We start from the raw sequence: 14,709 nt of genomic DNA, 5'->3' as shown, positions 1-14,709 counted from the left end.
CCCAAATTGGTGATTGGTCGCGGTCAGCGCCCGCGACCAATCAGCACAGCGGTGCTTAAGTTTTGCGCTAAGATCAGTGATTGGTCGGGTCCGAAGACCGCGACCAATCATCGAATCGTCTTGGTGAGGACCGGGGAGCTGCGCTGCCTGTGCGGCTACTTACGCTGCGAGAACCCGGGACATAGTGGGCGCTCGCAGCAGAAGTATCCCGACCCGCAGCGCCGCTCCCCGGTCCTCCCTTCCGCATGGATGTCAGTGGCGCCGGCGGTCCTTCCGCTACCGGCCGGGAGATGAGCGCCTTGCGCCGCTCATGTCCCGGCTGCATCTCCGTCCCGCAGATGGGTCCGGCGGTCGGGTTCCTTCTGCTGTTGCCAGCCGGGAGATGAGCGCCTCGCGGCGCTCATCTCCCGGCTGCATCGCCGCTCCGCTCCGTCCCGCAGATGAGCCGCTAACGGCCGCCATCTTTTTTCAGAAATCCCGCGGCGCTGATTGGCCGCTGCCGGACCAATGAGCGACGCGGGATTTCCTGGACAGACAGACAGACAGACAGACGGGATAAGACGATTATATAGTAGATACTATGTGCCCCCCCTATGTACATGTCCCCAGTACATTCCCAGTTTATCCCAGTGTCCGGCTTATGATGGTGGCAGTGTGATGTATATTGGCTGCTGAGTACATATTACACAGAGCTCGGAGACAGATCTGGTCGCCCTCCCCCCACATATAGTGGCGGCTGCCATCTCCATCTGAGCCCGGATCACACCGCTCCTCAGTCTGGGGGATTTTCAAAGCGTCTCCCCTCACACGCAGTGTAATGTGCAGCCGCCCGCCCGGCATCGCTGGCATCGCTCGCCGGCCCGTGTACAATTCATGGACGGCTGCGATCTCACCGCCTCAGCGTTTTGGGCTCTTCAAAATAACAGTCAGCTCTGCCTAATAACCGGTAGCATCTCACGTTACCATGGAAACGCCGGCAACATTCCACCCATCAAAGAGGGCGGCAAATAACTGACAGATAATAATCTCCCATCAGACACCAGCGAGGCGGCGTCATATACACAGCAATCCTCCCCGACTACAGGAAGATACTGCCAGATGGAAGAAGTCCCACCGGGGCCCCAGGACCTGAGGGGCCCAAAACCCAGAACACAAAACACCCCAGTCATATAAATGGCATATACCAGGGGAATTAGAGTGGGGTGTGAAAGCCGTGTATACATCTTTCCATTGGAGATCTATCATCTATCTTTCTCCCATATCTATTATCTATCTCACACTATCTATCTATCTATCTATCTATCTATCTATTATCTATCTATCCTATATGTATCTATCAATCTATCCAATATCTATCTATCTATCTATCTATCTATCTATCTATCTATCTGTCTATCTATCTATCTATTATCTATCTATCTATCTATCTATCTCATATCTATCCCATATCTATCTATCTATCTATCTATCTATCTATTATCTATCTATCCCATATCTATCTATCTATCTATCTATCTATCTTTCTATCAATCTTTCAATTATCTACTTTGGGTACAGAAAGTATTCAGACCCCTTTACATTTTTTCACTCTTTGTTTCATTGCAGCCATTTGGTAAATTCTAAAAAGTTCATTTTTTTCTCATTAAAGTACACTCTGCACCCCATCTTGACTGAAAAAAACAAAAATGTAGAAATTTTTGCAAATTTATTAAAAAAGAAAAACTGAAATATCACATGGTCATAAGTATTCAGACCCTTTGTTCAGACACTCATATTTAAGTCATATGCTGTCCATTTCCTTGTGCTCCTCCTTGAGATGGTTCTACTCCTTCATTGGAGTCCAGCTGTGTTTAATTAAACTGATAGGACTTGATTTGGAAAGGCACACACCTGTCTATATAAGACCTCACAGCTCACAGTGCATGTCAGACCAAATGAGAATCATGAGCTCAAAGGAACTGCCCAAGGAGCCCAGAGACAGAATTGTGGCAAGGCACAGATCTGGCCAAGGTTACAAAAGAATTTCTGCATTACTCAAGGTTCCTAAGAGCACAGTGGCCTCCATAATCCTTAAATGGAAGAAGTTTGGGACCACCAGAAGTCTTCCTAAACCTGGCCGCCCAGCCAAACTGAGCAATCATGGGAGAAGAGCCTTGGTGACAGAGGTAAAGAAGAACCCCAAGATCACTGTGGCTGAACTCCAGAGATGCTGTAGGGAGATGGGACAAAGTTCCACAAGGTCAACTATCACTGCAGCCCTCCACCAGTCGGGCCTTTATGGCAGAGTGGCCAGACAGAAGCCTCTCCTCAGTGCAAGACATATGAAAGCCCGCATAGAGTTTGCTCAAAAACACATGAAGGACTCCTAGACTATGAGAAATAAGATTCTCTGGTCTGATGAGACGAAGATAGAACTTTTTGGTGATAATTCTAAACCCAATTGAGCATCTCTGGAGAGACCTGAAAATGGCTGTCCACCAACGTTCACCATCCAACCTGATGGAACTGGAGAGGATCTGCAAGGAAGAATGGCAGAGGATCCCCAAATCCAGGTGTGAAAAACTTGTTGCATCATTCCCAAGAAGACTCATGGCTGTACTAGCTCAAAAGGGGGCTTCTACTCAATACTGAGCAAAGGGTCTCTGGGGCGCGAGACACTAAATATTTCTCATTATTTATGCAGCAGATCTTCTTGTCATTTGTACAAGGATTAGTCCAGGTTTAAACACACAAAAGTGGTGGAGATGAAAAGCACAAATCGATCGCACTCACAAAGAAATGACAATAATTTGGAGAACAATGCAGCGGATTATTTTGGATTGGGAGTTTGTTTATTTTTTCTTTCATTTTTTCAATAAACATACGTCTTTAAAAAACTCTTCCGAGGATCGTTCCTGATAAAAAGAAAAGCTACACAATAAAATTCTTGTAATTTGGTAATTAATGAGACCTGATCAGTGCCAGAGTATCAGACATTCTAGATTATTAAGTGGTTATAGAAATGTTTATGAAACTCACTTGTATGATTAGGGAATTACTTCTTCCAAAAAACAGCGCCACCCCTGTCATTGGGTTGTGTTTGGTAATATAGCTTAGCTCCATTAAAGTGAATAAATCTGACCTGCAATACCACATGGAACCTGAGGACAAGGGTGGCGCTATTTATGGAAGAAAGCAGCCATGCTGGACACTCCCAGGGCGGTAAGAAGCTGCCGGGGACCCGACTATTGGACAAATCATCCCGAGTCAACAGTGATCATCTGTCAGGATCCCTTTAAGCTCGATAGGGCACTTTTGCTTGAGCACTGTATAGCGTTATTAATTAGCCACTTATTTCAGCACTTCATGGCGTTATTACTTGCCCATTGTAAATCACTGCATGGCCTTAATATTTAGTCACTACAAACCACTGATGTCTGAACACCGTGCACTATTTTTTATTTTTTAAGCACCATATGGCACCATTAGAGATCACTTATGGAGACTGCATGACATTATTATTATTATTATTCTGAGAACTGTATGGTTATTATTTCAGCATTATATAGCACTATCAGGCCATGTTATTTCAGCACGCTTTGGTATTATTATTGAAGTAGTGTATGTTACTATTAGGTGAACACTGTATGACACTGGTATATGAGCACTGCATGGCATAATTATGTGAGCACTTCATGGTTATTATTATTTCAATATTCTATGGTTCTATTATTTCGACACTATAAGGTGCTGTTATTTCAGCACTATGTGGTTTAAGCTCTGGCACTGGATAACACGATTATTTGGGCATTATATGGTGTTATTATTTAGGCACTGCATGCACTGGTATTTATTTAGCACTGTATGACAATATTATTTGAGCACTGTATGATGGTATTATTTAGGGACAGTAGCACATAGTCATTTGAGCGCTGTATGGTTATTATTATTTCAGTACTGTATAATTAAAGGCTTATTCCCAAGAAAGTAAGGCTAGGATAGAATAGATCGTTCTGATCCCTGGGGGTTTGACTACTGGGACCCTCACTGATCCCAAGAACGGAGTGCGGTGCACGTGCTTGACCTCCGCTCCATTAATTTTCTACGGGCCAGAGTTTGAGCCTGCGCACCTCTGCACCATTCAAAACGAGGCTCTGCAGTAACCGGTTTCCGGGGGTCAAAACCTCAAGTTCAAGATCAGTAAGTTATCCCCTATCTAATATAACTATACTATAACTTACTGGGAATAAGCCTTTATTATTTCAGCACTGAATGGTCGCTATTATTTCAGCACTATATGGTGTCATTATTTATGCGCCATAGGGCACTGTTATTTCAGTACATTGGAGTTAATATTTCAGCACTGTATGGTCATTATTATTTCAGCACTGTATGGTGTCATTATTTATGCACCATAGGGCACTGTTATTTCGTACTGTGTAGTTGATATTTCAGCACTATATGGTGGTATTATTTCAGTACTGTATAGTGTAATTATTTGAGCACCATATGGCACTGTTATTTTAGTAACGTGGAGTTAATATTTCAGCACTTTATGGTGGTATCATTCCAGCAGTGTATAGTGTAATTATTTATGCACCATATGACATTTATTTCAGTACTGTGTAGTTATTTCAGCACTGTATGGTGGTTTTATTTGTGCACTGTGATTGTTATTATTCCAACATCCTATGCTATTTGGGCACTGTAGGGTACTTTTAATTAACTATGGTATGGCGGTATTATATGTAAAAAAAAAAAACACTACTGTTATGATAATTTTTCTGAAATATTTACTATTTATCTCCAGAAAAAGGGAATATCTTGCTTTGGAGCATCCACATACTGTAGTTCAGCCCTATCGTACGTGTGTTCTCCATCTATAGGAGGCATTACGGTAGTTTTTTTCCTGCCGTAGAGCTACATCCCTGCCTGGTATATGGGAGCGGGTGGTTATGGTGGAGTATATGGGGTGGATGAAGCAGAGCCGAGCGTTCGTACCCCAGGCGTTACCCTGCGAGGGAGAATGTGTCCTGTTACCAGATCTCTCCTCGAATTCTCTTCTCTGAATTACACCCGTAACCCTAGAAACTGCCTGCGAAAAGAGCGAGAGAACTTGTTTTTCTTGGCAGGATCCGGGATAACGATTAACGGGCACAAAAGGATTTGGTTGAAATTTGCTTAAAAAAATAATAAAGAAAAAAAAAAAAGCATTTTCACGGGGGGCGACGTAACGGAATCCCGCTGAGGATTCTTCTTTGCTTTCTCCAGCGAGCTCCGCTATTGTCATCCGTCCTCCATCACTTATGGGGAAACGAATGGAAGAGGCAGCGACACCGAGAGAAAACAGGAATGACTGATCCGAAAATAAAGTTTATGCCCCCCCCAACCCCAAACAGCAATGCATTGTGAGCCCACAGACAGCCCCCTCCTGCCGGGCATTGTGGCACACGGGGCGCGCTTCCAAAGTCATCTCCAAATCCTCCGGAATTTCTGTCAACCGTCAGCGTTACATAGGCGAAGAACTGAATTAAGTGAAGTCCCGGAGCAGCGCTCACAGCAGCAACCGCAGGTTTGGCTTAAAAAAAAAAAAAGGGGGGGGCTAAAATAATGCATTAACTCTTCACCTGCCATGCCATGCTGACGTCATCAAAAATCCATCTACCTTCTATAATCCCACCGGCATTATCGGTGGGCCGAGCTTGTAGTATTGCAGCATCGCCATAGGTATGAAAGAACAATAGCGCTGCTCATCCTGAGCCCTCCTGATTCACGAATATAATCCAAGAGAAGCAGTAGAGACTGACACATTTGCAACAATAGAAGTGTAAAAAGGACAGGTTAATATGCCATAGGACGATGACAATTTATGTACAGCGTGGCGGAATACGATGGCGCTATAAGAATAAGTTAAATGTATGAAAAAAGGAAAAATTGTAATGCATGGGTCCTACCACAATTTAATGCATGGGAGAGCTTCCGAAACGCACGAAAATCCTATAGCAGTGTTCATCCTGAGCCTCCTGATTCATGAAACTAATTCAAGAGGAGCAGAAGAGACTGACACATACACATTGCAGTAGAAGAAGGGGTATAAATGGTCTGTTCAGACTGATATGTCATTCAAGACCAGTGCAGTACGATGATGATGTAAGTACAGCGCTCCGGAATATGTTGGTACTAATATATATATATAGACAAACATTAACTCTAATGTCTGCCATAGGAGATAATTATTTTATTGCGTTCTCCCATAATTGAATGCACTGCAGGACATCCCTAACAATGAAAACACCTATAACACTTTTCATCCTGAGCCACCTGATTCATGAACATAATCCAAGAAAAGCAGTAAAAACTGACACATGTAAAATGCAATGGGAGGTGATGGTGTATAACCAGTCATAAGAATGCAGCTTTTTGGGTCCTTCAAGGTCAGCGGGAGGGGATATACAGATGCAGCGGTTACGTCTAGGTCTTTTCTGCAAGTACCACGAAATTGGAGCTATAGTGTTTTTCCATGATTTTGAGGAAGTCACTGCAATAAACGGTCTGTGACATGATCGCCACATCTGAATATTCCCCAGTCACTCTGATGAGCTCTGTGACAGCTGTCATACATTTCGGAGTCATTATTCAGCGTCCACATCTCATTTACAGCAGCAGCTTCCTTATATAATTACTAAAAAGGGTGGTCTTCAATTAGAGAAAAAAACAAGGTTATTTTCTTACAAAAATAGCGCCACACTAGTCCACAGGTTGTTTGTGGTATTGCAGCTCAGCTCCATTCACTTCAATAAAAGGGAGCAATACCAGCCAGGAGGTGCGTGGATGTGGACAGAGGTGGCGCTGTTTCTACTAGAGGATAATGATGTTTTTCAATCATGTAAATCCCTTTAGCGCTGCTCTCACTGCACCTTCTGATTCCTGAATATAATACAAGTGCAACAGTGATGATATATAGAGAAATTATATATATATATGTCTAAATATATAACAGGATTCAGGTGGCACTCCTTACACCGTGAACACTGTACAGGTGGCCACAGATTTCATCATTACTAGATATAATCATTGCGTTTTCTGTGTCCTCCTATGGCCCTGTTTATCCTGAGCTTTCTGGTTCATGAATAAAATCCAAGATCTGCAGTAGATACTGACACTTATACATTGCAACAAGAGGAGTATAACCATCAGCAGTCATAACAATGCAGATTAATATGCCATTCAGAGCCAGGGTGGTACTGTAATGGTCATAGCAGATATATATATATATAAAGTGTGCATATATATATATATATATATATATATATATATATATATATATATATATATATGTGTGTGTGTATAGATATGAGCATGAGTGTGTGTGTATATAGATATGAGCGTGAGTGTGTGTATATATGTGTATGCATATATGAGTGTGTGTGTATATGCTATATATCTGTATATGAGTGGGTGTAGGTGTATGTATATATATATATGAGTGTGTGTGAATATATGTGAATGTATATATGTGAGTAGATATGTTTGTGTGTATATATATATATATATATATACACACACACACACAAGAGTGTGTTTGTGTATACATGAGCGCGTGTGTGTGGATGTATATATACATATGTGTGTATGTGTAGATATAGACGTGTGTGACTGTGAATATATGTGCATGTGTGTATATACATATATATATCTGTGTGTATATATTAGTGTGTGTATGTGTGTGCACATACATAGATGTGTGTATACATTTGAGTGTGTGTAATATATATAGGACATTTTTATATATTCTCTGGTATAAAAAGTAACAACAACAATACACAAATAATAAACCAGAACTCATCCTGTTACTCCTAATACTCCCTGTAATAATAGGAAATCCCCCTTTATTGTCCCTAATATTTAAGACCTCAGCTTCCAGTGTGGGGCAGGCTGAGGGGCCTCCGAGGTGGCAGTGCCCCCGGGCAGACCCCCAGTGTCCTGCCTGCCCCATCCTGGTGTGTCGGAGCCCGGCACCCATCCGTCACCCACCAGTCTGGGGAAACTTTCCTCTCTCCGGGCTCCGACTTTGCAATAAAGATGTGTTTCCTCCCGCACAGCATCACCAGTATCACCAGCATCACCAGTATCACCAGTATCACCAGCATCACCAGTATCACAGGCATTGTACTGGCACTTAACCCTTGCGGGCGGCCGCCTGTTAGAGAACCTCCCCGGTGGGCTTCCCAGGATTTTTACCCTGGGATTTGCAGCCGTCATCTGTCATGTGTGTTCCATGGGCAGCCATGTGGCTCTACAGTGTGTGAGGATACAATGTGTCTGTGCAGTGTGTGAGGATACAATGTGTCTGTGCAGTGTGTGAGGATACAATGTGCCTGTGCAGTGTGTGAGGACACAATGTGTCTGTGCAGTGTGTGAGGATACAATGTGCCTGTGCAGTGTGTGAGGATACAATGTGTCTGTGCAGTGTGTGAGGATACAATGTGTCTGTGCAGTGTGTGAGGATACAATGTGTCTGTGCAGTGTGTGAGGATACAATGTGCCTGTGCAGTGTGTGAGGATACAATGTGCCTGTGCAGTGTGTGAGGATACAATGTGTCTGTGCAGTATGTGAGGATACAATGTGTCTGTGCAGTGTGTGAGGATACAATGTGTCTGTGCAGTGTGTGAGGATACAATGTGTCTGTGCAGTGTGTGAGGATACAATGTGCCTGTGCAGTGTGTGAGGATACAATGTGCCTGTGCAGTGTGTGAGGATACAATGTGTCTGTGCAGTGTGTGAGGATACAATGTGTCTGTGCAGTGTGTGAGGATACAATGTGTCTGTGCAGTGTGTGAGGCTACAATGTGTCTGTGCAGTGTGTGAGGCTACACTGTGTCTGTGCAGTGTGTCAGGCTACAATGAGTCTGTGCAGTATGTGAGGATACACTGTGTATGTGCAGTATGTGAGGATACACTGTGTCTGTGCAGTGTGTGAGGACACAATGTGTCTGTGCAGTGTGTGAGGATACAAAGTGTATGTGCAGTGTGTGAGTACACAATGTGTCTGTGCAGTGTGTGAGGACACAATATGTCTGTGCAGTGTGTGAGGATACAATGTGTCTGTGCAGTGTGTGAGGATACAATGTGTCTGTGCAGTGTGTGAGGATACAAAGTGTATGTGCAGTGTGTGAGGACACAATGTGTCTGTGCAGTGTGTGAGGATACAAAGTGTATGTGCAGTGTGTGAGTACACAATGTGTCTGTGCAGTGTGTGAGGACACAATGTGTCTGTGCAGTGTGTGATGATACAATGTGTCTGTGCAGTGTGTGAGGATACAATGTGTCTGTGCAGTGTGTGAGGATACAATGTGTCTGTGCAGTGTGTGAGGATACAATGTGTCTGTGCAGTGTGTGAGGATACAATGTGTATGTGCAGTGTGTGAGGATACAATGTGTCTGTGCAGTGTGTGAGGACACAATGTGTCTGTGCAGTGTGTGAGGATACAATGTGTCTGTGCAGTGTGTGAGGATACAATGTGTCTGTGCAGTGTGTGAAGATACAATGTGTATGTGCAGTGTGTGAGGACACAATGTGTCTGTGCAGTGTGTGAGGATACAAAGTGTATGTGCAGTGTGTGAGTACACAATGTGTCTGTGCAGTGTGTGAGGACACAATATGTCTGTGCAGTGTGTGAGGATACAATGTGTCTGTGCAGTGTGTGAGGATACAATGTGTCTGTGCAGTGTGTGAGGATACAAAGTGTCTGTGCAGTGTGTGAGGACACAATGTGTCTGTGCAGTGTGTGAGGATACAAAGTGTATGTGCAGTGTGTGAGTACACAATGTGTCTGTGCAGTGTGTGAGGACACAATGTGTCTGTGCAGTGTGTGAGGATACAATGTGTCTGTGCAGTGTGTGAGGATACAATGTGTCTGTGCAGTGTGTGAGGATACAATGTGTCTGTGCAGTGTGTGAGGATACAATGTGTCTGTGCAGTGTGTGAGGATACAATGTGTCTGTGCAGTGTGTGAGGATACAATGTGTCTGTGCAGTGTGTGAGGATACAATGTGTCTGTGCAGTGTGTGAGGACACAATGTGTCTGTGCAGTGTGTGAGGACACAATGTGTCTGTGCAGTGTGTGAGGACACAATGTGTCTGTGCAGTGTGTGAGGATACAATGTGTCTGTGCAGTGTGTGAGGATACACTGTGTCTGTGCAGTGTGTGAGGATACAATGTGTCTGTGCAGTGTGTGAGGACACAATGTGTCTGTGCAGTGTGTGAGGATACAATGTGTCTGTGCAGTGTGTGAGGATACAATGTGTCTGTGCAGTGTGTGAGGATACACTGTGTCTGTGCAGTGTATGAGGATACAATGTGTCTGTGCAGTGTGTGAGGATACAATGTGTCTGTGCAGTGTGTGAGGACACAATGTGTCTGTGCAGTGTGTGAGGACACAATGTGTCTGTGCAGTGTGTGAGGATACAATGTGTCTGTGCAGTGTGAAGATACAATGTGTCTGTGCAGTGTGTGAGGACACAATGTGTCTGTGCAGTGTGTGAGGACACAATGTGTCTGTGCAGTGTGTGAGGCTACACTGTGTCTGTGCAGTGTGAAGATACAATGTGTCTGTGCAGTGTGTGAGGACACACTGTGTCTGTGCAGTGTGTGAGGACACAATGTGTCTGTGCAGTGTGTGAGGATACAATGTGTCTGTGCAGTGTGTGAGGATACAATGTGTCTGTGCAGTGTGTGAGGATACAATGTGTCTGTGCAGTGTGTGAGGATACAATGTGTCTGTGCAGTGTGTGAGGGTACAATGTGTCTGTGCAGTGTGTGAGGGTACAATGTGTCTGTGCAGTGTGTGAGGGTACAATGTGTCTGTGCAGTGTGTGAGGATACAATGTGTCTGTGCAGTGTGTGAGGATACAATGTGTCTGTGCAGTGTGTGAGGACACAATGTGTCTGTGCAGTGTGTGAGGACACAATATGTCTGTGCTGCACCTGCATGGACTGATGTAGCAGAGCTGGATGTGTCATGTAGCTGGTGGTGACACATCCTGCTACACCGAGTGCCTCTCTCCTAAATCTGACCCCCCTCCCAGCCTCCATCCTCAGGTCACATCAGCCAGAAACTTTCAGGCAAGAGCAAGGTGACAGCAACTTCTCCCGAGAGCAAGAAGACACAATGGACGAAGCCCGACAATTGCACTCACCCGGGCAGGAGGCGCAGATGTGCTGCAGGCTCCTCACTCACATCCATAGGAAAGCAGGGATCCGAGAAGCCGCATGCTGCCTCCAGCTCTGCACACAGCCCTGTGCTGCCTGTGGACTGGGAGCTGATCCTGTCTATCCTGCCTCTCTGCTAGGAGAATTCCCAGCCCACTAATCACAGCGCAGCCTACTGGGGAACCCTGCCTGCCTGCTGCCTGCTTACTCCTCTGCCTGCCTGCCTGGCTTTATCCTCTTCTCCTCTCTCTTCCTCCCTCTCCCTCTGCTCTGCTCCCCTGTTCCTGACACCTCTTGTGTGCACCATCTTGCACTTTTATTTATTATTGCCAAGTGGGTATGAGGGATGAGAGAAGGCACAGGTAGTAAAGCAGAGAGACTAGCAGGAAAAAAAAAAAGCCGAGGCGGATTATTCTAGTCCATCATAGAGTTCAAAAATACATTTTTATTAGTTTACATGTTTTACTATTATTAACCCCTTCACACACTCCCCCCCCCCCAATAATTTTCCCATTTTTAGTTTTTTTTTTTGTTCTTTTCCTCCTCTTCTTCCAAGAGCCAGAACTTTTTTATTTTTCCATCCACATAGCCGTATGAGGGCTTATTTTTTGCGGGCCGAGTTGTACTTTTGAATGCCACCATTCATTTTATCATGTAATGCACTGGAAAGCGGAAATAAAAATCCAAGCGACGTGAAATTCCAAAAAAAAGGGGCAAATTCGCAATTTTTTAAATTTTTTTTTTTACATGTTCTCTATACGGTAAATTTGATTTGGTAATATGATCCTCCGGGTCAGTACGAGTACACAGATACCAAACATGTATAGTTTTTTTTATTGCAGTGGTGAAAAAAAATTCAGCAATTTGTAAAAAAAAACAAAAAACTTTTGCTTGTTTCATCATTTTCCAGGACCCATAGCGTCTCCATTTTTCGTGATCTGGGGCTGGGTGAGGGCTTATTTTTTGCACCCTGAGCTGATGTTTTTACTGATACTATGTTAGAGTGGATACAATGTTTTGAGCCCCCATTATTGCAATGTTGTGGTGGCCAAAAAAAATGTTATTCTTGCATTTTGATTTTTTTTTTCTCATTCTGCCATTTATCGATCAGATTAATTTAATTTATATTTTGATAGATCGTACTTTTAAAAACATAGTGATAAAAAATATTTGCTTTTTTTTTTGTTTTATTTTTAAAGGGGTAAATAGGGGTGATTTCAATTATTTGTTTCATATTTTTTAAAACTTTTTTTTACTGCATTCAATAGTCCCCTTAGGGGACCTGAATCTGCGATCAGAGACTGACGGCGGCATTTAACAGGTTAACAGCTGCGGGCAGAAAGTTCCAAAGTTTTTAGGATTTTCAATAGTTACAAATTGATTCTCTCATCTATAAATATTATGTATATAAACAATCCATAATTCTTTCCTCTTAAAGGATTAATCCTCAAAAAAATCAAGTTATCCCCTCTCCATAGGAGGACCACTGAGTACCCCAGTGATCACATGATCGGGGTGTTTATGGAGATTGGGGTTCTGCAGCCCCCTCCTGGCATAGAGTCCTGTATAACTGACACTGATATCAGGGGGATCTACTGTATGACTGACACTGATATCAGGGGGATCTACTGTATGACTGACAATGATATCAGGGGGATCTACTGTATGGCTGACACTGATATTGGGGGATCTAATGCATGACTGACAGTGATATCAGGGGATCTACTCTATGACTTACACTGATATCGGGAATCTACTGTATTGCTGACACTGATATCAGGGGGATCTACTTTTTGACTGACACTGATATCAGGGGAAATCTACTGTATGGCAGACACTGATATTGGGGGGAAACTACTGTATGTCTGACACTGATATCAGGGATCTACTTTTTGACTGACACTGATATCAGGGGGATCTACTGTATGGCTGACACTGATGTCGGGGATCTACTGTATGACTGACACTGATATTGGGGGATCTACTGTATGACTGACACTGATATCAGGGGAATCTACTGTATGACTGACACTGTTATCAGGGGGATCTACTGTATGGCTGACACTGATATTAGGGGGATTTACTGTATGGCAGACACTGATATCAGGGGGATCTACTGTATGGCTGACACTGATGTCGGGGATCTACTGTATGACGGACACTGATATTGGGGGATCTACTGTATGACTGACACTGATATCAGGGGAATCTACTGTATGACTGACACTGTTATCAGGGGGATCTACTGTACGGCTGACACTGATATTAGGGGGATTTACTGTATGGCAGACACTGATATCAGGGGGATGTACTGAATGACTGTTGCTGTTATTAGGGGGAATCTACTGTATGCCTGACACTAATCTTGGTAGGATCTATTGTATGGCTGACATTGCTATCATGTTATCGGGGGGGGGGGGTATATTGTATACCTTACACTGCTATCGGGGGGAATCTACTGTATGTTTGACACTGATACCAGGGGAAACATATGGTATGTCTGACAATGTTATTGGGGGAATCTACTGATTGGCTGACACTGTTATCAGGGTGAATCTACTGATTGGCTGACACTGATATCAGGGGGAATCTACTGTATTGCTGACACTCATATCGGGGGAATATATTGTATGGCTGACACTGATATTGGGGGGAATCTACTGTATTACTAACACTGATAGGGGGAATCTACTGTATGGCTGACACTGATATCCAGGGGATCTACAGTATGGCTGACACTGAGATCAGGGGGATCTACTGTATGGCTGACACTGATATCGGAGGGAATCTACTGTATCGCTGACACTGATATCGGGGGAATATATTGTATGGCTGTCCCTGATATTGGGGGGAATCTGCTGTATTTCTGACACTTATATTGGGGGAATATATTGTATGGCTGACACTGATATCAGGGGGAGTCTACTGTGCGGCTGACACTGATATCAGGGGGAGTCTACTGTGCGGCTGACACTAATATCAGGGGGATCTACTGTATGGCTGACACTGATATCAGGGTGATCTACTTTATGGCTGACACTGATATTGGGGGTAATATACTGTATGTTTGACACTGATATCAGGGGGAACATATGGTATGTCTGACAATGTTATTGGGGGAATCTACTGATTGGCTGACACTTATCAGCGGGAATATACTGTATGACTGACACTGATATTGGGGGATCTACTGTATGACTGACACTGATATCAGGGGGGAATCTACTGTATGGCTGACACTGATATCCGGGGAATCTACAATATGGCTGACACTGATATCAGGGGGATCTACTGTATGGCTGACAGTGATATCCGGGGGATCTACAGTATGGCTGACACTGATATTGGGGGGAATCTACTGTATGTTTGATACTGATATCAGGGGGAACATATGGTATGTCTGACAATGTTATTGGGGGAATATACTGATTGGCTGACACTGATATCAAGGGGGAATCTACTGTATTACTTACACTGATATTAGGGGGAATCAACTGTATGTCTGACACTGATATC

General features: G+C 43.8%; 1 protein-coding gene across 2 annotated transcripts in view; it reads right to left on the bottom strand.

Annotated features, from left to right (window-relative positions):
- FAT3 (FAT atypical cadherin 3) overlaps positions 1 to 11,406 on the bottom strand; it is a 735,917-nt gene extending 724,511 nt beyond the window's left edge. For both annotated transcript variants that reach the window (XM_073662065.1, XM_073662062.1), the window contains exon 1: positions 11,181 to 11,406. Coding sequence is in view for 1 of the 2 variants with exons in the window: in XM_073662062.1 (XP_073518163.1) it covers positions 11,181 to 11,227 (47 nt within the window). In the remaining variant the exon portion in view is untranslated. The remainder of the gene's footprint in view (positions 1 to 11,180) is intronic.
- Between the last annotated feature and the right edge of the window lie 3,303 nt (positions 11,407 to 14,709).

The sequence above is a fragment of the Phyllobates terribilis genome, unplaced genomic scaffold (assembly GCF_046119375.1).
Source record: "Phyllobates terribilis strain yellow unplaced genomic scaffold, ASM4611937v1 Scaffold_2__4_contigs__length_985480577, whole genome shotgun sequence".
Lineage (NCBI taxonomy): Eukaryota > Metazoa > Chordata > Amphibia > Anura > Dendrobatidae > Phyllobates > Phyllobates terribilis.
Note: the sequence above shows the minus strand (reverse complement) of the source record. Positions and strands in the feature narration are given on the sequence as shown.